The sequence below is a fragment of the Bufo gargarizans genome, chromosome 1 (genome assembly GCF_014858855.1).
Source record: "Bufo gargarizans isolate SCDJY-AF-19 chromosome 1, ASM1485885v1, whole genome shotgun sequence".
Taxonomy (NCBI): Eukaryota; Metazoa; Chordata; class Amphibia; order Anura; family Bufonidae; genus Bufo; species Bufo gargarizans.
The window spans coordinates 257,817,208-257,842,386 of NC_058080.1; the positions used below are offsets into that span (position 1 = coordinate 257,817,208).

At 43.9% G+C, this 25,179-nt stretch overlaps 1 protein-coding gene across 1 annotated transcript in view; it reads right to left on the bottom strand.

The window, feature by feature from the left end:
- TBCK (TBC1 domain containing kinase) overlaps positions 1-25,179 on the bottom strand; it is a 342,207-nt gene that overhangs the window by 245,621 nt on the left and 71,407 nt on the right. The window contains exon 4 of the mRNA XM_044302639.1: positions 2,447-2,561. Within this exon, the coding sequence (XP_044158574.1) occupies positions 2,447-2,561 (115 nt within the window). The remainder of the gene's footprint in view (positions 1-2,446; positions 2,562-25,179) is intronic.

Consider the following 25,179-nt stretch of genomic DNA (forward strand, 5'->3'; position numbering starts at 1 on the left):
ATTGGTTGCTATGGGCAACTAAGCCAGTTCTACTTTACACCAGTTTGATAAATGACCCCATGTATAAATTTGGTATCACCATAATCATACTTACCTGCAGAATATGGTCTTGTTATTTGAATATGGCACATATATTAGCACATAATGAACGCCAAAGCCCAAAAAACTAATCTGGAATTTCTTTTTTTTCTTTCACTTTCAACCCACAAAGAACTTTTTTTCCCCATTTTCTAATACATGATATAGTAAATGAAATGGTGATATAAAAAAACACAACCTGTGCTGCAAAAACAAACTTCATATAGATATGCGAACGGAAAAGTAAAAAGTTATGGCTCTTGGAAGGTGGGGAGGAAAAAAACAAAAATGAAAATTATCCCAGTCATTAAGACATTGAGTTTTATTAACTTTTTGGGGGGAGAGGATAATGCCATATGCCATGGGCTGTGTGGCATAAATAACATAAGGTATGATTATGTGGATGCTAAATTTATAGATTTCTTAAATGTTTTAATAATTTTTGCTGAATAAAAGCATGTTTTATAGCAAAAAGTCACTTTTGTGTCACCACTTTCCAAGACCTATTTTTTCGTCGACTTAGTCGTATGGGGGATTTTTTTTGTGGGATCAGTTGTATCCTTTTATGGCACCATTTTGGGGTACATACACTACTCACAAAAAGTTAGGTATACAGATATTTGGCTTGTGGGTGAAATTTCAGGATGAACCTAAAATGCACTCTAACCTTTATAGATGAACTTAATGTGACCCTCTTTAAACTTTTGAATGCACATCTCCAACTGTTCAGTGTTTCAGTACTTTCTGCACAACTTGCTGTTCTCCAACAAGGAGCTTAACGGCAAAATTCACAAGTGTTTGATCCATGAATCGCTGAATAAATTTCATGGTTCAATTAGAATTGGTATTTAAACAGTCCTCCTCATCATGCTGTTCACATTTTGACATCATGAGACCAAGACGACACCTAACAATTAATCAACAGTACCTCGCCATTGCGAAGCTTCAAGCAGGATGTTCTTACACGGAAGTCGCCACTGAGTTTAGAGTGCCACAGAGTGTCATCATCCGGTTGCAGCAGAGATACAGAGAGACTGGAAGAGTTACAGAAAGGCACAGAAGTGGACGTCCTTTGGCCACATCCCACACTGACCTCTTTATTATGATCAATACCCTGTGGAATCGGATAAGGTGAGAGACACCAGTGGGCTTTAGTGCTGTTCACTGATGAAAGTCAATTCACACTGAGTAGAAATTATGGCCGCCAACTATGTTGGAGATATCAAGGAGAACGCTATCCATCAGCCACTGTTTTCCTTTGGTGGTGGTGGTGGTGTTACAGAGTGGGCAGGTGTGTAAAGTCAATACAGAGCTGTCCGACACTTTGTAAATGGTACAGTGACAAGCCCATACTACTTGAATGACATCATTAATCCAGTCATTGTGCCTCGTGCATGAACAACAAAGGCCCAATTTCATCTTCATGGATGACAATGTGAACAACACAGGCCCAATTTCATCTTCATGGATGACAATGTGCCAGCTCATTGAGGTTGCATCATTAGGGAATAGCTGCTGGAGACTGGGGTACCTGAAATGAAGATGCCTGCAATTTCTCCAGACCCGAATCCCATTGGAAACCTATGGGATCTACCTAGTCACCGCGTAGAGTCTTGTAACACCAGAACCTCAATGATCTGAGGGCTGCCCTTCAAGAAGAGTGGGATCCCATGCCTCAGCAGACAATAAGTCGCCTTGTGAACAGCATGAGGTGTTGTTGTCAAGCTGTAATTGATGCTCAAGTCCACATGACAAGTTATTGAGAAATAGAAATTTTTTGTTGGGGTATACCCACCACTGTTGTTGGCTTTTGTTTGAATAAATTGTTTGGGATGAGGAAATCAGCATCGCAATGCTTCTACTTACATGCCCTACTTCCATGATATAATATCACTGTATCATCAACTTTTTGTCATAAATATTTCCCATAAATTTCAACCGAAAGCCAAATATCCCTAACTTTTTGTGAGTAGTGTATAATATATTGTTTGAGTATTATTTTTAAATTGGCAATTCCAACAACCTGTTTTGCATTTTTTTTTTATTTATGCAATGTGGTTTAAATGAGGTGTTACCTTTATTATTATTATTTATCTATCTATTATACCTTTTATATCTATATATATAAAATTTACTTTCACTTGAGAGGGTTGACATTATTTTTTTATTAAATTTTACTGAACTCAGTTTTACTTCCCAGTTTCTGTCCCTCTGGGAGACATGAAGCTACAGAAGGTTTACACTACCTGTATAAAGCACACATAATATTATATGATTAAATCCCATACACAATTTAATCAAATATTCATTTTAAGACATTCTATCAATCAGTAAAGTAACTACCAAGCTCCCATAGATCATATCATACCTCGCCATCCAGCAGGATATTGTGCGGAGACAGTGCTCGGTGGACAATGCGATGGCTGTTCAAATACTCCAATCCCTGAAGGGCTTCAAAAGCAAAGTGCAAAATCTTCAAAGGGCTGATAGATGAGAGAAGGAGAAAGCGGGATTAGCTTAGAAAAAATGGTAATAAAAATGTTTATGAATTGAATGTTCAATGAATTGAAAGGCTGTAAGGCTAAAAGCTGAGGTTTATTGGGGGTCATTTGTTATGACCTCATACACCAGAAACTGTCATAAAAGAGTTGCAAGCCCGTGGTTTGCAACTTTTTGAACAGCACTGTTAAAATTTTGGCACACATGACATTTGTATACTGCCCTGGACAGTTTTTGTAAGTGAGTAGTGGTGGTGGTGGGGGGGGAGTGAGTAGTGGTTGGGAGGAGTAAGTAGTGGTGGGGAGGGGAGGGTAGTGGTTGGGAGGCGTGAGTAGTGGTTGGGAGGAGTGAGTAGTGGTTGGGAGGGGTGGGGAGGAGTGAGTAGTGGTTGGGAGGAGTGAGTAGTTGTTGGGAGGAGCGAGTAGTGGTTGGGAGGAGCGAGTAGTGGTTGGGAGGAGCGAGTAGTTGTTGGGAGGAGCGAGTAGTTGTTGGGAGGAGCGAGTAGTTGTTGGGAGGAGCGAGTAGTGGTTGGGAGGAGCGAGTAGTGTTTGGGAGGAGCGAGTAGTGGTTGGGAGGAGCGAGTAGTGGTTGGGAGGAGCGAGTAGTGGTTGGGAGGAGCGAGTAGTGGTTGGGAGGAGCGAGTAGTGGTTGGGAGGAGCGAGTAGTGGTTGGGAGGAGTGAGTAGTGGTGGGGGAGCGAGTAGTGGTTGGGAGGAGTTTGTAGTGGTTGGGAGGAGTGAGTAGTGGTGGGGGGGAGTAAGTAGTGGTTGGGAGGAGTGAGTAGTGGTGGGGGGGAGTGAGTAGTGGTTGGGAGAGGTGGGGAGGAGTGAGTAGTGGTTGGGAGGAGCGAGTAGAGGTAGTGAGTAGTGGTGGGGGGGAGTGAGTAGTGGTTGGGAGGAGTAAGTAGTGGTTGGGAGGGGTGGGGAGGAGTGAGTAGTGGTTGGGAGGGGTGGGGAGGGAGGAGTGAGTAGTGGTTAGGAGTGGTGGGGAGGAGTGAGTAGTGGTTGGGAGGGGTGGGGAGGAGTGAGTAGTGGTTGGGAGGAATGAGTAGTGGTTGGGAGGAGTGAGTAGTGGTGGGGAGGGGTGGGTAGTGGTGTGGGCAGGGCCACTGCCAGTTTCCTTGCGTAAATGATGATTGAAATGCATTCCTACTATGGGCTGGAGAACATTTCAATCTGGGTGCACAGACTGTAGGGGGCTGCGTCTAATTTATGACAGCCAGCATAAAAGATCCATGCGCTTTCTGGATCCGTATGTCTTTTACACATAGAATATGTCCTATAACTGGCCTAAAAATGCGGACCACTGGCCCAATAAAGTCAAAGGGTCCACCCAAAAAATCAGATTCAACACGGACATCCCATGGATGTCATTCTTATTTTGCAGATCCGCATTCTGCAGAGGATAGGCCATCAATATCAACATCCTGGACAACCCCTTTAAGGTCTGGCTGACACCTAGCATATTTCAACAAAGGCAGTTTCACCACAATATCAGGCTGCTTATGAATGGTGACAACAAGCAGTGCACGACCAAAGATCGCGGGGAAGCAGTGCAGCCCCACAACATTATAGAAGTGAATGGAGTCACAGTGTGACTTGCAAGTTGCTGCACCAACAACACTGCTGGATTTTTTTATTTCAATTCTGGGGTCGTGGCAACTTGCAAGTCAGGCTGAGACCCCATTCAATTCCGCAGTGACACTTCCTGTGGCCAAAGTCACCATGTAGCTCAAGCCTGTTTACCCAGCTCACAATGAAAGCCACAGCAAAAATACATAGGTAGTAAATGCAGTACTGACACTTATCTGCCATTGCCAGAGCTACCTGTATGGAGAAAAAATGCAAATGCTGTGGTTTCTCCCCATTTACAGTAAGTTCAGTAACTAGGAGAAAGACATTAGAACTGATGTGTCATTCAGATAAATGGCCTCTTGGTGGCAGCAAAGCACCTATTTTCTTGCTAATCAGAAATTCATATTCTGCTAACCCCAAATCTAAGAGCGTTCACCCTAAATAAAGTTGCTGTTTAACCTCTGGAACTTTCTCTGTCGTGTCTCAAATAACTTGTGTTGGAACCAGATTGTAGACAATATCTGTAAAATGGAGGAGAATAAAAAGAACTACCAATACATTAAAGGGAACCTGTCACCGATTTTTGAACATAAGAATCATCGGCATCCTGAGAAAGTTCTCCCCCTAATGATCCTAGTTTAAAAAAAATATATTTTTTTAAACACCTCCAAGTACTTGTTGTACAGTCCACTTTCGCTTTTTTCAAGTTATGTAAACTAAACGCTTACCTCATCACTTCCCATTCCTAACCCCACCTCCCGAGTGACAGAATCTAAAGAGCCTACCCTCCTCCCGAACTCACGTCCCAAATCCTGCGCATGTGCAGAACCAGTCACCTCACACTGATCATATAATGTATACTGCGCAGCTGCGAGACTTGGCAGAGAAGGGGTGGAGATGAGCAATCGTAGAGGGTGTGTCTTATTCGTTTGTGGGCGTGGCTGCACTCAAAGAGTCAGAGAACGCTGGACTCCTCTCTGAACGCACGGAGGAGACAGGACTCATCTAAGGGGCATTTACATATATGGCGGGAACATTTATTTTAGGTTTTTCTCTGAACTGATAGTTTGTTCAGAATTGACTTTAATATCATTATTAATGTATTAAATAGTATTTATAGAAAAGTGAGTGGATAAATAGGCTTAGAAAGTGATGACAGGTTTCCTTTCACCATCCGGCTTTTCTATTCACTGACAGAAGCTGATGTACTGTGTAATGTTCTGCCACGTCATCAGGCACTTCTGATCCCGACACACAGAACTGAACTAAAGCTCATTCTTTCATCAAGGGTCCATTCAGACGTCCGTAGTGCTTTGCAGATCCGCATTACACCCGGCCGGCACCCACATAGATCTGCCTATTCTTGTTCTATTGCGGATGCGGAGAGCACATAGTGTTCTGTCCATTCAGTCCCCATAGAGAATGAATGGGTCCGCAATTTGCGGAACGGATGCGGACCCGTTATACGGACGTGTGAAGAAAGGCAAAACTGGACAACAAATTAATTTGTTTTTGCCTCTCTGCATTTCAGCAGCTATAAATTTTCATTCCTTAGTTGATCTGGCTGACTATATGAAGCCTTGTTTTATGAAGGAGAAATTGTATTATTTTTTGGCTCTGTTTGGGTATAGAAATAAAGTACGTGTAATCAAAATAATTTTCTTTGCTGTACGATTCTAGAAAAAAATATGACTTTTGCCTTAGGCTACTTTCACACTTGCGGCAGGACGGATCCGACAGGCTGTTCACCATGTCGGATCCGTCCTGCGGCTATTTCACCGTGCTGCCGGACCGCCGCTCCGTCCCCATTGACTATAATGGGGACGGGGGCGGAGCTCCGGCGCAGCACGGCGAAAGGCCGCCGGACTAAAATTACTGCATGTCAGTCTTTTTAGTCCGGCGGCTTTCGCCGTTTACCGCCGGAGCTCCGCCCCCGTCCCCATTATAGTCAATAGGGACGGAGCGGCGGTCCGGCGAAATAGCCGCAGGACGGATCCGACATGGTGAACAGCCTGTCGGATCCGTCCTGCCGCAAGTGTGAAAGTAGCCTTAGTGCTTGTAAAGGGAAGTGTTTATATATATCTATACACACACACACACACACACACTGTACATGACCCCAGATAATAACCTAGTAAGGCTCCCATCCCTTATACAACTAATAGACAATAACTTTCAACTTTCCACTTCAATGGTCAACTTTTCTCTTTGTGCATATCCACACCTCAGTAAAATTCTGTGACATTCCTATGTTGATATGGATGTCAGAGAGATAGATAGATAATTAGATGACTATGAGATAGATATTATAGAAAGATAGATAGATGTCCTACAGACCCTCTCTACACTATCCTACAGACCCTTTGTACACCTCAGCTGACGGTTCATGTGAAGCCTTTTCTATGATCTCCTGACCTCATAAACGCTCATTTAAGCCATATTCTTACCGGTTTGATGAGCATTTAGTTATAATGGGTGTTTATGTCAGGAAATCAGAAAAAATGCTTTACATGAGCCATCAGCTGTGTAAAGAGGGTCTGTAGGATAGTGTAGAGTACGAAGGAATAGTCTAGAGAGAGTCTGTAGGAAGGTATAGAGTCTGTAGGGTACTGTAGAGAGGGTCTGTAGGATGCGTTCCCCGATCTCACTGCAGCATAGGATGCTCGCTGCGTCTGGCTGCGCTTCCTGTTTCCCGGCGTCTCCGTTGTCGATGGTGACGGGGGATGCGGCGCGCCCGGCCGCACTCCTCCTGCAGGAGCGGTCAGCATTACCCGTCACCATGGGAACCAAGATAGGCTGAGCGCCAAGCTGGGCACTCGGTGCTTGGCTACAGGCAGGGAGAATGGGTTATGTGATGCTGGCCACGTCACATGATCCCTTTCCTCCACTATTTAAACAGGCAATCTGCTGGCCACAGGTTGCCTGTGATTGCATCACTTAGGCTGAGTACCTGTGTTACTGCATTGTTTGACCTCTTGGATTTGACCTTTGTCCGTCTTCTGACCTGCCTATTGCCTGCTCCTTAGTATTGTCGCTACCTCCTGGATTTGACCTCGGCTCGTTCTCCTGATTAGTCTCCTGCCTTTCCCTTTGTACTGACGCGACCTCACGGACTGACCTCGGCTAGTTGACCCACCATTGCCTTCCCCACCAGGGGGTACCTCTGCCTTTGTTTACCTCCCTGTCCCACAGTCCGGATTCGGCACGCGTTTGCCGTTCTCTGCCTCAGCTGTTAGTTTCCTTCTCTGTCTTTGTCCTCTACGCTCTGCACTTACGTAGGTCAGGGATCGTCGCCCAGTTGTGCCCCGTCGCCTAGGGCGGGTAGTGCAGGGACAGAGTTGGGGTGGCAGTCAGGGGGCGCACTTCCTCTCTACTTTTCCCAAGCGTGACAGAATCACAGGCCCTAATTCGCATGGACCCTCTACAGAGTCTCACAGAGCACGTGCAGGGTCTGGCTCAAATTGTTCAGGAGTTAGGGGAGAGGTTGCAGGCTCAGGAATCCGCCAGGACACCCCCTATTCCTGCTCCCGCCACCCTTCAGGCGGAACCGCATGTTAAATTACCTAATCGGTTCTCGGGTGACCGTAGGCTCAAATGCCAATTTAGAGCAGGGTTGATGGACAGGTTAAAGGATATGCTGGTCTGTTACCCTAGTCCTGACTCTTTAGAGGAGACCATGACTTTAGCCATCAGATTAGACAGGCGGATTAGAGACAGACAGCAGGAACACTTGTTTTCTCCGCATAGCCTTCCTAAACCTTAAGTTTCCCCTATCGAACCCAAGGCAGAGGCTCAGATGGATGAGCCAATGCAGCTCAGGATGACGAGAAGAGAACTACGTCGTCGTCGGGGCTCCTGCTTCTATTGTGGCGATTCCGACCACTGGGTCCTTCAGTGTCCCAAAGTTCCTCCTTCCGGAAAATCGTCCAAATCAGAGGGATCCAAGGACAAGGTACTCCCGGAGGTGGTAAGAAGAAAGCTGTTGTTGCCTGTCTCAATTGTCTTTGGGGTTTTAAAGGGGTCAGGTAGTGCTTTTGTGAAATCAGGATCAGCATTTAGTTTTATTTATCTCAATTTTGTGGAACGGGTGGGGATCCCAGTACTAAAGTTGTCCACTCCGATCCATGTGGTCGCTACTGACTCTACCCCCCTGCTGGGGGGCACAGTCAAACTTCGTACTCCTGAGATTACCCTGTCTGTAGGGGTCTGTCACTCAGAAAAGTGTTCTCTCTTTGTTTTAGAAAATCTTCCTGTTCAGGTGGTTCTTGGCATGCCCTGGCTTCAGCAACATAACCCTGTCATTAACTGGAATTCGGGCGAGTTGGAGAAATGGGGTCCGAACTGTAGTTCCTGTTTAACTGTAGTGCAGGCAGGGGTTTCTCTGGATCCCATTCCTCACTTCATTGCTGATTTCCATGAGGTCTTCTCCACTTCCGAGACAGATACTCTCCTTCCCCATAGATCTTATGACTGCGCTATTGAGTTGATTCCTGAGTCTAGATTTCCTAAGGGGCGGATTTACAATCTTTCCGGCCCTGAGCGCAGTGCCATGAGAGATTATTCAGGAAAGTATTAAGAATGGGCATATTAGGCCCTCCACCTCTCCCCTGGGAGCAGGGTTCTTTTTCGTTAAGAAAAAGGACGGTGGTCTCAGACCCTGCATTGATTATAGAAACTTGAATAAAATCACTATTAGGAATCAATATTCCATCCCGTTGATTCCTGATTTATTCAACCAGGTCCTGGGTGCTTCTTGGTTTTCTAAACTTGATTTGAGGGGCCGGGGCTTATAACCTTATTCGTATTAAAGAGAGAGGTGAGTGGAAGACTGTCTTTAACACTCCAGAGGGACACTTTGACTATCTGGTCTTGCCATTGCGATTTTTCAAAATTTCATTAATGAAATTTTTAGAGAGCTTATTGGCAAAGTGATGATTGTTTATCTAGATGATATTCTTCTCTTTTATTCTGACTGGGAGGCCCATGTTTCTCACATCAGATTGATCCTTAAAGGGGGGTCTGTCATCAAAGTTTCACCTTTTTAACCCTTCCTATAGCTTTCTAGCAGCCTTACAGTTAATAAAAACGTTACCTTTATGAGCAATCCTGGACTTATAAAACCGGCAAAAAACTGTTTTCCCGCCGTTAGCCGGGGCATGCGCATTAATTACTGTGATGCCGTACAAGGAATGGGCATCGCAGTGCGCATGCATCGGCCAAAGGACTGAGTGCGCAGGCGCGGGATCTCGGCGAAACAAGAGTGCGCAGGCGCGGGATCTCTGAGACTGAGTGCGCAGGCGCGGGATCTCGGCGAAACAAGTGCCCAGGGGCGGTAACGCCGCCCCTGGGCACTTGCGAGCCCTCATTTGCATATGCTACTAAGATGTTTTTTGCCGGTTTTATAAGTCCAGGATTGCTCATAAAGGTAACGTTTTTTATTAACTGTAAGGCCGCTAGAAAGCTATGGGAAGGGTTAAAAAGGTGAAACTTTGATGACAGACTCCCTTTAAGGGAGAATAATTTGTCGGTTAAGTTGGAGAAATGCGTGTTTGCAGTACAAGAGATTCCGTATCTTGGGTATATTCTTACTCCACACTCTTTTAAGATGGATCCCAGTAAAGTTCAGGCCATTCAAGACTGGGTAAGACCATCCTCCTTAAAGGCACTTCAACGCTTTTTAGGATTCTCAAACTTTTACGGTAAATTCCTAAAAAAAAAATTCTGTCATTGCCAAGCCCCTCACTGATTTATCCAAGAAGGGGTCCGATCTTGTCAACTGGTCGTCTGAAGCCTGTCAGGCCTTTGAGACTCTTAAGACCTGTTTTCAAATGGCCCTAGTCTTGATTCAGCCGAATCCTGAAGAACCTTTCGTGGTGGAGGTGTATGCCTCAAAGGATGGCGTGGGGGCCATCCTCTCCCAGGGATCCTCCAACTTCACGAATTTAAGACCCTGTGCCTTCTTTTCTTGCAAATTCTCTCCCACGGAGAGAAATTACGATATTGGGAACCGCGAATTACTGTCCATTAAATGGGCATTTGAAGAGTGGAGGCATTTTTTAGAAGGGGCCAAACACTGTGTTACTGTTCTCACGGATCATAAGAATTGAGTGTTTCTTGAGGCGGCCAAATGCCTAAATCCTAGGCAAGCCAGGTGGGCCCTCTTCTTCTCACGTTTTAACTTCTCTGTTACTTTCAGACCAGGAAGTATAAATATTAAAGTAGAAGCCTTGTCTCGAAGTTCTAATGCCGTCCAACCTCCTGACACCCCTCCCGAACTCATCTTGCCGGCAAGCATAATTGTAGCAGCGGTATCCTCGGACCTTTTCTCAGAGATCCAACAGGGTCAGCAACTTGCTCCTCCACTACACCTCCAGATAAGTTGTTTGTTCCTGGGCATTTTCGTTTTCGACTTTTGGGTGAGTATCATGACTCTGTTCTGAGGAAGCAGAACGGCGAAATGTACGTCGAGGAGATAGCATCCACCTGTCCTGACTCTAACTGGTATGACCATTGCTTTTCATCTCTAGTTATCTTTCCAGATATCTGTTTATGATCTGACCTTTATCCATGTTGTTCAGAGAGTGCGGTGTGCTGTGAGCACATTGAGATGTTTCCAGAGGGTGGTTCTCTCTTCCTTACTCAATGCATTATATGTTCACTATACCCTACTCTCTGTTCAGCATTACTTTATAGACTCACTACTCTTAGATGTACATATCCTGGTCAGGTGGCGCTTCTAATTGGACATGTTCACTATATGCTCATTATTTTGTTATTTTATAAAATCATGTTTGGTTAATTTTCTATTTGTGATTTTTTTTGAATAAAGACTATATATTTTTAATCTATGGGATGTGAATCTACTCTTTTTTGTGTGGTATATATAATAGGAATAGAGTATCCCAGTTACAGTAATTGTAGCAGCATTTGACCTATTGGTGATTAACCTGAGTTCCAATTAGCAGTAAAGTTCAGAGCTGCATTCACAATTTTGCAGGCGTCAGAGCATTCCCCCTGGCTCAATGTCTGTAAAGAGCTTGCTATAGAGGCTTGTATTCTAAGAAGTGTCCTCCTTACACCGGGTATTACAGAATACGTTTTTTCCTTTAATCAGATGCTACTCAGAAGTGCGGTATAGAGGGAACTACTTCATCATCATCTCAAGTAAAGCATATAATACACCATCATCATCATACTGAAGGCATCATAAAACACATTGCAGCGTTTTGCAAATACTGGATTGATTTAACTTAATGATACTGTTATTCCAAACTTCATGCTTCAATAACCAGAATCAGGATTTCCGATTCAAAAGTCTGTTGGTGGCCTGCCGACCCCAAGCCCCCCCAAAAAATGTACTTAAAAGCTCTGAAATAAAACGTAAAATATCCAGGTGATGCTGGTAGGGAGCCAATCACAAGCCGCTCTCATTTCCAGGACCATATTTTTCACAGGAGGCCTCCAGGAGCATTCTGAATAATCTATACAGTCAATCCTAAACACATGTGCAGCGTATCTGCTTAGATTAACATTTATTTCGTTGCAAGTGCCAGTAATAGAAAAGCACATACTAATACGTTAAACATGTCTAAACATCTTCTACTTTATTATGGAGGACTGTGAAATAATAGAACAAATTCTGCAGGAATCTATTATGAGCAGTGGAAATGTTCAAACCAAAATGTGATTATTAGGCTCTCATAATCCCACCAGAGCTTGAGGAACTTCTATGCATATTGCTCAATATATACAGAATTTATCTATCAGCCTTTATGGCAGAGAAATACGACGATAATGACTGCATTTAAAGAACCATTTCTAAACAGGACAACAAAGCTAAGGGAAATATAAGGGTCTCCTCAACCATCTTCTCACTGTGGACCAAATTATTTAATCAGGCTCTTTTTGAGGCACACTTCCCTTTTAAGAAAAAAAAGTATTAAGACAACTCCATTATCATTCCTGACAAGTGGATTCTAGATCTTTTTTGGGTTCCTGGTCTACATACTGTAGTCCTCTGGTCTACACCTCACTTTCGCTGGATATTTTACAATTCAATTGTTCAAGGCTGCAAAGGAGCCTACAAGTGCCCTATTACAGCTCTCTACATCCATGTGCATGAGGCCTGAAAAGAATTTTAAAACCTGCATTAAGTATTGGGTTTATACCTATGTTTTTTCTGTCCCATATTTTTACTGAAATATTACTTCTCATGGATTTTACAGGGAAGCTGTCACCATGAAAGTGCAGTGTAATCTGCAGGCAGCAAGTTATAGAGCAGGGGGAGCTGTGCCGACTTATAGAGTTTTATGGGAAAACATTCAGTAAAACTTTATAGCATTTTATATATTAAAATCTCTTCTCATTCTGGCCTTAGGAGTCTTGTGAGCGGTCCTACCAGTGATTGACAGCTATCTCTGTATTCACCTGCAGTGTTCGCCAGCGAACACATGCGGGCTGCCATCTTTAGTAAGGTAGACTCACCCGTCCGGCAATGCACAGGTAAGCCCTTACCTGTGCCTGTGCCGGGAGCCGGTCTGAAATCAAATGCAGTCACCGGGAGCAGGCAGTTCCGAGAACAGCCGCCGGGGGCCTTCATCGGGCTGTTATCGGAACTGCCTGCTCCCGGTAACTGCATTTGATCTCAGACCGGCACAGGCACAGGTAAGGGCTTACACCTGTGCATCGCCGGACGGGTGAGTCTACCTTACTAAAGATGGCAGCCCGCATGTGTTCGCTGGCGAACACTGGAGGTGAATACAGAGATAGCTGTCAATCACTGGTAGGACCGCTCACAAGACTCCTAAGGCCAGAATGAGAAGAGATTTTAGGCTGAAGGAGCTTCTTAAAGTTTCCGGCCCATTTGTTTTCACCCCTCTGTGGGGGAATGGGGAGCTGGAGGAATTTTCTAAAATTACAGAGTTTGGTTACTGGACACGTAATGGCATCAATAGGGTGTCTCACCTATTTTATTTAGGTCGATTTAAATCACCTTCGGAATTTGGGTTGGTTGATGCTTCACCATTAGATTTATTCATGTATGCACGTTTGAAACATGTATTTGAAGCCTCTAGGAATAGGGGCCGTATATTTCCACAAGAGAATACTTTTTTTTGATTATTGTGACGCTCAGAAGGACCAGAAGGTGAAACTATCTCGACTATATGCTAAACTCCGAACGGCACTGGCTACTGTAACACCTTTTAAGGCCCCAGGTAAATGGGAGCAAGAGCTGAATTGCCCCCCTTTGCAGTGGCCTACTATCTACAGGAATGTGATTAAAGGCGTCAGTATCCAGTGCTCATAGATTGATCCAATTTAAGATCCTTCATAGACTGTATTATACGCCCAAAACCCAAGGAAAGTTCCCCCAAAACAGGGATCGGGACTGTTGTTGCCCTAAATGTGGTTACGTGAATGCTGATTTTGCACATATGCTTTGGAGTTGTAGTAAAATAAGAAAATATTGGGAAGAGGTTTTCTTTGCTTTACAAAAGGAATCCTCTATGAATTATAATCCGGGGATCCTGATAGTGATCTTCGGAGACTATACTTCGGAAACGGAAGTTCCCCATCAGGTTAGGCGGATTTGGATGAGGGGATTGATGGTAGCGAAAGCTATAGTGGGCAGGTATTGGGGCTCTGCTTCCCAGCCCTCGTCTAAGGAGTGGGGTGCATACCTTCAACAAATTAAAATTTATGAGGATAGTGAAAGGAATCGGAGAGTTGCACGCAGAGCCACATAGAAATATCTAATGTATGTGTTGTATGTTGTATTTTACTGAATTGAGGGGAACAGCAGCCAATGGGGGGGGTAGGTTATTTATGATTCGTATATTTTATACATAGATGCGATGGATATGATGTTTATTGGTATAATTTTTATACTAGTGTGATTGATATTGGTCTATGTATTAACCTTATGTTTTTGTAAAACAAAATAAAGATTAAATAAAAAAATAAAAAAAAGAGGTTGCTCCATCTCACGCATTGGTGGCATTTCCTAGCAGTGTGTCACCGATGTCAGATAGGTGCAGGTCCTATCTCTGGAACTCTCACCTAGCTCTAAAATGGGACACCCCGAAGTGATCAAGGTGCGTATTCCATTTACTTATTTACTTCTATGGGAGTTCCAGAAATAGCGGGGCATGCTCACGGGCTCTGTTCAGAACTCCCATATAAGTAAATTGAGAGCACGCCACGCATGCAAGGTGCACTCTTCTTTGCTTTGGGGACCCCATTCTAGAGATGTGTGCCTGCACCTATCTGACATCGGTGGCATGTTCTAGTGATGTGCCACCAATGTGTGAGATGGGCCAAACCATTTAAAGGTTTTCTCCTAGTTTTATGCAAAGAAAGCGTATTCATTGTGTGATACAAACATATGCATCTTTCTGATACTTCAACTACTTTATAAACTTCCTTTCGCCACTCAAAAAAAAAAAAAAAAAGATGGCAGCCCGCATGTGTTCACTGGAGAACACTGCGAACTGACCATCACTGTTCACCTCGTCATAAACTAGATGCCCGCTTCAGCAGCACAGGGCCCATGAAGACCGGCAAAGCACAAATCGGGGCCTATAAATCAATCTGCTCAGCTTCTCCTGCTCTGTAACACACTGACTGCACTGCATTTTATTGTCATAGGTTCCTTTTATATTTTTATGCCATGAGCTGGCTTCAGGTATATTCCACTGTATCGAGTTTAGTTTTGTGATTGGAAGAATAATGTACTCTGCTACACTATTCTACTCGTAAGGTTCCATCAGTCAACGGCTCCATTATGCTCTGCTATGCTTATAAATTGGTCCATTGTCCCCCCATACAATATTAATGTCCCCCCACTGCGCCTTACAACAGTAATGGCCCCCTTACTGCCCCCTACATCAGTAATATCCCTGTTAGTGCCCCCTACATCAGTAATATCAATGTTAGTGCCCCTTACATCAGTAATATCAATGTTAGTGCCCCCTACATCAGTAATATCCCTGTTAGTGCCCCATACATCAATAATATCCCTGTTAGTGCCCCCTACATCAGTAATATCCCTGTTTGTGCCCCCTACATCAGTAATATCCCTGTTAGTGCCCCCTACATCAGTAATATCCCTGTTTGTGCCCCCTACATCAGTAATATCCCTGTTTGTGCCCCCTACATCAGTAATATCCCTGTTTGTGCCCCCTACATCAGTAATATCCCTGTTTGTGCCCCCTACATCAGTAATATCCCTGTTAGTGCCCCCTACATCAGTAATATCCCTGTTAGTGCCCCCTACATCAGTAATATCCCTGTTAGTGCCCCCTACATCAGTAATATCCCTGTTAGTGCCCCCTACATCAGTAATATCCCTGTTAGTGCCCCCTACATCAGTAATATCCCTGTTAGTGCCCCCTACATCAGTAATATCCCTGTTAGTGCCCCCTACATCAGTAATATCCCTGCTAGTGCTCCTTACATCAGTAATGTCCACCTTAGTGCTCCTTGCATCAATAATGTCTTCCGTAGTGCCAGTTACAACAGTAATGTTTCTCTTAGTGCCATGTAATGCCTCCCCTCTTTTGCCCCTTGGTACAGTAATGTCTCACTTTCATGCCCCCACAGTAATTAATAGTATATGCCTCCTTTGCACCAATAAAGCATAAAAAAACATGAAACTCACCTAACCCCGTTCCCATGATGAACAGTCAACTTCCAAGTACTTACTGCCCTCTGTGAAGAGTCCAGCATAAGCACTACGATGCAGTGACGTCTTCTGTGTGCTCTTGACCTCCTGAGAGCTCATCCATTGTAGGCCCTGCCTTCAAATCTCTGGTAGGCCACTGGTATAAATCCGCATGTGGATTACCAGAGTAAGTGGCGGGGCAGGGAGCCAATGCTTCGGCATATATTTCTATTTAGTCTGCATCCTGACAATGAGGATACAGCTGAAAACAGTGCTTGTCCTTCCCCTCTACGCCTGGTCATATCCCCTGGCACTGTGATTGTTGCTCTCTTGCTCTTTTCTACTGCTCTGCCAGAATTAAAGCTGTATTATACAGTCCGATTTAACAGGAGATTGTCGGGAAGGAATCGTTCCTTCCTTGCAATCGCCTGCTTGCTAGTGGAGGAGACTGCTGCTATTACATGCAGCGATCTCCTCCTCAGTATGGGTAAGAGCGATCATTATGCCATCGCTCGTCCCCCTGCTGTATAGTAGTTTGCCCGCGGCAGATCGTGATTAGACACCATGATCTGCCGCCTGCAAACAATGATTTTTTTAACCAGTCAAAAGATTTGGATTGCCTGATGAATTTACTCGTTCATTGGGCAATCGGCGGCAGTATTACACTGCCAGATCATCATTACTACGAACGTTCGTTAGCGATCATCTGCCGAAGAATCGGCAGGTGTAATACAGGCTTTAGTGTCCATCTTACATTACATACTGTGACACTTGCATTAGTCTCACTCAGACAGTAGAATGCTGGGTTATCCCATGAAATATACTGTTAATAAATGCATGCGCGATTTGCCATTTTTAGTCGTCTTCTCCCCCCCAAAAAACAGGATCGGACTGTTCTATTATGGGCCGGACGTTCCATAAAATGCGGACTGCACAGGGCTCTTCTGGTGTTTTATTATTTTCGCGTGGTATCGAATGGTATAGAGTATCGCAATACTTTTTTATGGTATCCAAATCAAATAAAAATATTGGTATTGTGACAACCCTAGACAATGTAGCTTTCTGTGTAGCTCCCATTCACTGCTATAGGAGTTATGGAAACGGCACAGAACGGCCATCCCCTGCCAGTGCTTACTGAGGTTATTCCCATCTCGGCCATGAAGGGCTTAGATGGGAATAACCCTGTAAGGAAAAATGTTTAAAGAGATGTCCATTTTACTAAACAACAATTCTGAAGTATGTGTTCTTATAACTCTTGTGCTGTTACTCTGTTATTCCGGCATCAGAGTACAGCACTTCGCTGTTCCCGAAACTCCCATAGAGATGAATGGAGCAGCCACGCGCATGTGCGACTGGCTGCTCCAGTCATTTCAGGGGGCTGCAGGGGGTACAGGGCCGTCGTTCTTGTGATCACTGGAGGTCCCAGTGGTAGAACCCCCACAGATCTAATAGTTGTCCCCCATCCTGTGGATAGGGGATAACTTCATGTAACCGGAATACACCTTTAACTTTTCAGTTGAAAGCCACTGTGGAAATGTGCTAAAAGGAGAGAAGAGGGAAAGCAGATTGGAAGCACAGAACCAACCCCCTAGTGACCACTAATATGCACAAAGGGGGGTTTAATCAATGACTATACGTACCCAAAAGGGTGCATTAAAAACTAGAACTTGTCCTGCAAAAAATAAGCCCTCAAACAAGGTACATTGGTGAAAAAACTAAAAAGTTATAGCTCTTGGAATGCGATTAAAAAATAAATGTGCGTGGTCACTAAGGGGTTAAACAGCAATGAGATGAATAAGATGCATTGGGCGACGCGGTTTGACTTCAGTCTTGTTTGCAGGGAGTTTATAGCGTTGACTGGAAATACGTTTATCCTTGGCTTTTTTCTTCCTTCTACCCCTCTGTGTTTCCAGGTGTTTTTCTATCTCGGATATTATTTCATGCTAAAAGCTCTCCATCATCTTCTTTATTCCAGCGTATCATTTCCTCCTCTCCTTTCTGGCTGGTTATATACCGTGCACTATTCTTTCTGGATATGATTATAATTATGTGAAGAACTATTTGCTTACTTGGTGGAAAGTTTAAAGGGGTTCTCTGGGATTTTGATATTGATGGGCTATACTTAGGACAGAAAATCAATATCCGATCGGTGGGGGTCTAACGCCTGACACCCTTGCCAATCAGCTGTTTGAAGAAGCTGTAGTGCTTTGTAAGCGCTAAAGGCCTCTGATGTCACATGTGCAGAAAAGTCCCATTCAAGTGAATGTGCCGCTATACAATGGATGGCACTGTGCTTGGTAAGCTTGCTCAAACAGATGATCGGCAGAGGCGCCATGAGTCGGCCCACCACCGATCACATATTGATGACATCCTGAGAATAGGCCATCAATATGAAAATACCTGGAGAATGTCTTTAAGGCTTCTTTCACATTACCATTATAGTTCCAGCATAGAACTGCCTACCATAGATCTCTGGATTTGGCACTGTGTGCAGCGTTTTTTGTCCGGCCGAATCCCAGCATATCGCAATGGGGGGCGGTGGACATTCCGGTAACATCCAGCAATGCCAGATCCTGACAGGCTGTTCTCTGCCAGAACAGTTTGCTGGAACTATAAGGTTAATGTGAAAGAAGCATACCCCCTTATTATGGGACCCATTTTTGAATTTAAACAATATGGATACCTTCGGGGGCAATTGTTTTTATTATTACATTGTACTTATTTTGGACTAAAAATCATTTTGAAAGTTGATCTTCATTAAAAAGTTTCAGCCACTTTCCCAGTATAACGGTGCAATCTGTGCATTTGCAGAACACCAGGGTTCTGTGTTTACATTGAATCCCGTCATCTGAGGGCTCATGTCAATCCCTAATCTCCTGAAGTTTATAAACAATTATTTTAGCCATATTCTTAACAGTGTGACAAGAAAAGAGCTGTAATGAGTAGTTATGAGCTGCCAAGAGTTCAAAGAACAGGGCTACAGACTAAGAAGACAGCTCTGCTGTACGACAGGACTTGAGGTACAGTGTCTTGAAAAAGTGTTCATACACCACATTTTTTCACGTTAGTCACAAACTTAAAGGGGTATTCCCATCTTAGACATCTGGGACCACACCTATTCTTAGAAAGGAGCCCACAAAGTGCCTGAGGGCGTACTGCACATGTACGGCTGCCCTTTATTCATTTCTATGGGAGTTCTGAAAATAGCAGAACGGCACGCTCGGCTATTTTCTGAAGTCCCACTGAAGTGAATAGGAAGCGCACTGCGCAAGTGCGGCCACTGCTCTATTCCCTTCTGTGGGGGCTTACGGAAATAGCCGAGCCAGCGCTTGGCTATTTTCGGCACTCCCAGGGGAAGGAATGGAGGGCAGTCACGCATGCACGGTGTGACCTCCGGCACTTTGCAGGTTCAGTTCTAAGTATAGGTGCAAGTCCCAGAGGAGGCACCTGCATCTATCAGCCATTGGGGGCATATACTAACGATATTGCCCTAATGTCTAAGATGGGAATACCCCTTCAAATGTATTTTATTGGGATTTTATGTGATAGACCAACACAAAGAAGCAAGTATGTGTATTATGTGTGAAGTGAAAAGAAAATGATACATGGTTTTAAAAAATTTTAATAAATAAAAATCTTCAAAGGTTTGTTAGTGAACATTAGTGATCAAACAGTATAATAAAAACCAAGGAACACACCAAACAGGTCAGGGATAAAGTTGTTAAGTAGGGTTAGGTTATAAAAACAACATCCCAAGCACTGAATATCTCATGGAACACTGTTCAATCCATCATCTGAAAACGGAAGGAGTATGGCACAACTGCCCACCTACCAAAGCATGGCCATCCATGACAGCCCACGCAAGGAGAGCACTAATTAGAGAAGCAGAAAAGAGGTCCACAGTCACTCAGGAGCTGCAGAGATCCACAGCTCAAGTGGGAGAATCGGTCAACAGGACAACTATAGTGCTCCACAAATCTGGCCTTTATGGAACAGTGGCAAGAAGAAAGCCATTTTTGAAAGTAAGCCATAGGAAGTCCCATTTGCAGTTTGCCACAAGTCATGACACAGCAAACATGGAAAAAGGTGCCCTGGTCAGATGAAATCAAACTTTTTGGCCTAAATGCAAAACGCTATATGTGGCAGAAATCTAACACTGCACATCACCCAGAACACACTATTCCCACTGTGAAACATGGTGGTGGCAGCATCATACTGAGGGGATGCTTTTCTTCAGCAGGGACAGGGAAGCTGGTCAGCATTGATGGGAAAATGGATGGAGCTAAATACAGGGCAATACAGGAGGAAAATCTGGTAGAGGCTGACAAAGACTTGATATTGGGGAGGAGGTTCAGCTTCCAGCAGGACATCAACCCTAAACATCCAGCCAGAGCTACAATAGAATGGTTTAGAAAAAAGCATATTCATGTGTTAGAATGGCCTAGTCAAAGTCCAGACCTAAAACCCATTGAGAATCTGTGGCAAGACTTGAGAATTGCTATTCACAGACGTTCTCCATCCAATCTGACTGAGCTTGAGCTATTTTGCAAAGAAGAATTAGCAAAAATGTTAGCCTCTAGATGCGCAAAGCTGGTAGAGACATACTTGCAACTGTAACTGCAGCAAAAGCTGGTCCTGCAAAGTAATGCCTCAGGGGGGCTGGATACAAATGTATGCCACACTTACCAGATTTTTATTTATAAAAAAATTTAAAAATCATGTATCATTTTCTTTTCACTTCACACATTCTTGTCACTTTGTATTGGTCTATCGCATAAAATCTCAATAAAATACATTTAAGTTTGTGGGTGTAATGTGAACAAATGTGGAAAAGTTCAAGTGGTATGAATACTTTTTCAAGGCACTGTAAATAGAAACTGACAGTCTGCAGATACTGTACACTCTCGATTAACCCCTGTAGTACAAGAATTGTTGAACATTTCTAATAGAGACCAAATGAAAAAATTATTTTGAGCCCAAAACTGCCCTCAAAGATGTCCTTAGCCTTTAACCACCTCAGCCCCCCAAGCTTAAACCCCCTTAATGACCACACCACTTTTTACAATTCTACACTACTCTCACGGTTTATTGCTCGGTCATACAACTTTGACATTTTTCACTTTCTGTTGTAAAATTTTTCAAATAAAACTTCATTTCTATATAAATTTTTCTCTAAATTTATTGTTCTACATGTCTTTGATAAAAAAAATGCAATAAGTGTATATTTATTGGTTTGGGTAAAAGTTCTCGCGTTTACAAACTATGGTGCACTTTGACTTTCTGAGCACCTGTCATGTTTCCTGAGGTTCTACAATGCCCAGACAGTACAAACACCCCACAAATGACCCCATTTCGGAAAGTAGACATCCTAAGGTATTTGCTGATGGGCATAGTGAGTTCATGGAAGTTTTTATTTTTTGTCACAAGTTAGCAGAAAATGATTTTATTTTATTTTTTCTTACAAAGTCTCATATTCCACTAACTTGTGACAAAAAATAAAATTTTACATGAACTCACCATACCCCTCACGGAATACCTTGGGGTGTCTTCTTTCCAAAATGGGGTCACATGTGGGGTATTTATACTGCCCTTGCATTTTAGGGGCCCTAAAGCATGAGAAGTAGTTTGGAATCCAAATGCGCAAAAATGCCCTGTGAAATCCTAAAAGTACTCACATGTGGTATCGCCATACTCAGAAGAAGTAGGGCAATGTATTTTGGGGTGTATTTTTACATATACCCATGCTGGGTGAGATAAATATCTCTGTAAAAGACAACTTTTCCAATTTTTTTTATACAAAGTTGTCATTTTACAGAGATATTTCTCTCACCCAGCATGGGTATATGTAAAAATACACCCCAAACCACATTGCCCTACTTCTCCCGAGTACGGCGATACCACGTGTGACACTTTTATGCAGCCTAGGTGCACAAAGGGGCCCAAATTCCAATGAGTATCTTTAGGATTTCACAGGGAATTTTTTACGCATTTGGATTCCGTGAGGGGTATGGTGAGGTCATGTAAGATTTTATTTTTTGTCATCTTCTATGAACTCGCCATGCCCCTCAAAAGTGATCTATATAGCGCCGCAGCGATTTTACAGTGTTTTTGCAGTGATCAGAAAAAAAATATTCGGTCACTGCGGTGGGGCAGACTGAACGCAAGTGTGCGCACAAGATCAGGCCTGATCAGGCGAATACTGCGTTTTTTGTAGAGCCTATAGAACATGTCCTATTCTTGTCCGCAATTGCGGACAAGAAAAGGCATTTTCTATATAGTTCTGGCAAGTGCGGATCCGCAAAATGCGGAAAGCACAATGCCAGTGTCCGTGTTTTGCGGATCCGCAAAACACATACGGACGTCTAAATGGAGCCTTACAGGGGGGTGATCAATGACAGGGGGTGATCAGGGAGTCTATATGGGGTGATCAGGGGTTAATAAGTGACGGTGGGGGTGTAGTGTAGTGTGGTGATTGGTGCTACTTACAGAGCTGCCTGTGTCCTCAGGTGGTCGATCCAAGCAAAAGGGACCACCAGAGGACCAGGTATATTAGACGCTGTTAACAAAACAGCGTCTAATATACCTTTTTGGGGTTAAAAAAAATCGCATCTACAGCCTGCTAGAGAATGATCGCTGCTGGCAGGCTGTAGATCAACTTCTTAGCTTAGCGTTGCTCGCGAGATGACGCGCCGATGCGTCAAGGCGGTCGGGAGATGGTTAATGACCACATACATTTTAGAGATTTCACAGGATATGCCATAAAAGTCTGATAGATGTGGATCCCACCCTTGGGACTTACACCCCTGGGACTTACACCACAATAGGGGAACCACTATCATGCTTTGTTAGGTGGGGAGAACAAATGGAGAGGTAGGCATGCATGTGAGTGGCCCTCGCCATTTACTTCTATGGAAGTCATGGAAACATCCATGCACGGTTATTTGGCTAATACCTAGAAAAAAATTGAGATGTGGTAGACACCTTACCAGGTAGAACAGGTGTTGGGGACCCCCATTCCTGGAGGTAGTGGGACCTGCATCTATTAGATATTTAAGGCATACGCTCCATTAAAGGGGTTGTGTCACTTCAGCAAGTGGCATTTATCATGTAGAGAAAGTTAATACAAGCCATTTACTAATGTATTGTGATTGTCCATATTGCTTTCTTTGCTGGCTGGATTCATTTTTCCATCACATTATACACTGCTAGTTTCCAAGGTTATGACCACCCTGCAATCCATCAGTGGTGGTCGTGCTTGTACACTATAGGAAAAAGTTCCAACCTCTCTGGTGGCCAGGACCATGGGAGCTCACATAGGCTGGTGCTTTTTTCTATAGTGTGAAAGCACGACCACCACTGATGGATTGCAGGGTGATCATAACCATGGAAACGAGCAGTGTATAATGCGATGGAAAAATGAATTCAGCCAGCAAAGGAAGCAATATGGACAATCACAATACATTAGTTTTTTTTTTTTTTATAGTATTTATTTATAGAAAAGATTTTAAATGTAACAGAACATCTCAAATCCCAGAGGGATACAGAAACAGAGACAGCTGAACAACAAGACCAAAATCCAGAAACAGTGACTTCAAGTTGATAAACCATTATGCAGTCCCGTAATATTTAAGGCATATTGACGACCAGACATCCATCCACGCACGCAATCATACAACTTGGAGTTCCGGATTCCAGCACATAGAGTCAGATAGTGCCCTGTGCACATAGCCACAGTGCCCAAACCTGGTCAAACCTATCAGGAGTCCCCCTTGCTGCAAAAGTAAGTTTGTACAACTGTAGGTCAGAATTTATCAGTTGAATCCATGCACCTAGGGTAGGGGTCTTTGGTAGTTTCCAATTCAAAAGGATTGTTTTCCTCCCATAGAACATGAGCAGGCGGAGTAGCTTCCTTCCATATTTGGTAGGTACTATTTCCAACACCAATCCCAACAGGCAGACTATAGGGGAGAGTATCCCCGGGAGCCCCAACTTTGAGGAGACAAACTCACAAATCTCACTCCAGTATAACCGCACCGCAGGACAAGACCATACCATATGATATAGGGATCCTCTCGGCTCTCCACACCTGGTGCAAGAAGCGTCTGGGAGTCTACGCATATGATACAGACGGACTGGAGTGAGATAAACCCTGTGTAGCCACTTAAGTTGAATGAGCTGATCACGAGCACTTATTACCGTGTTCTTCCATACAGAGCTCAGTTCCTCCAGGTGAGATGCCTCCAGGTCTGGGATAGCAACCCTCCATCCCTCGAAGGAGCGACTGAGCGGTGAATACTGCAGTTTCATAATTTCAACATAAAACGATGAAATAGGTTAATATGGTTGTTTCTGCCATTTTAAACACAAGGATAAGGATTTAAATTGGGTCTCACAGGAGTGTCTCAGCTGGAGGTACCGATAGAAACATGCATGAGGCAAATTGTATTCCCTGCGAAGGCTCTCAAATGAGCAGAAGACCCTATCCACATATAGTTGAGTAAGGTACTTCACCCCCCTTTGAGGCCAAAATTCATATTCAGATAAGTGAAACAGTTGCGCCACAATGGAATTTATGGGGACCAGGTATCGTCTCCCTCACCCTCGATGAGCGTCACCACGAACTGTTTCCAGGCCATCAACACCACGGCCATAGCTTCAGTGTAGTGTAGGACTGGAGTCCCCCCCCCCCCGATAAACCAAGTTGGCTAGAGCCTCATAAGAGCCCACCAGTGCCGCCTCTAGAACCACTGCAGGATTATTGGCATCAGCCCCAATCCACCAGGAGGCATACACTAGTTGGGCAGCGATGTAATACACATACATGTCTGGTAATCTCAACCCCCCCTGATTATATAGGGCTTTCAAAGATTTCCTAGCAATGCAAGGGGACCGATGACTCCACAAAAAGGGGGAGAAAATCTTATTTAGAGAATCAAAGTGAGTATGGGGGATCTTTATGGGGGCTGCTCTGTAAAGATATAGAAGTTTCGGCAATACGGCCATTTTTATCATATTCGTTCTACCTATTAACGTCAGCGGTAAATTTTCCCAAGCTTCCAGTTTCTGAGTAATATACTCCATAGTGGGGACTACATCAAGCCGATAGAACTGTCTAGGGTCTCTGTGTATCCTGATCCCCAAATAGACAAAACACTCCACTACCGTTAGACGCGACAAGGGCGTTATATCTGCAGGATCTATCTCGTCTATTAAGCGGAGACTGGATTTACTCCAATTGACCTTGAGGCCCGAGAATTTCCCAAAACCGTCTATAGTATCTAAAAGTGCTTCCAAGGAAGGACCTGCATCAGCTAGATACACCAGTAGGTCATTAGCGTAAAGCGAAATCTTCTCCTGAATTCCCGCT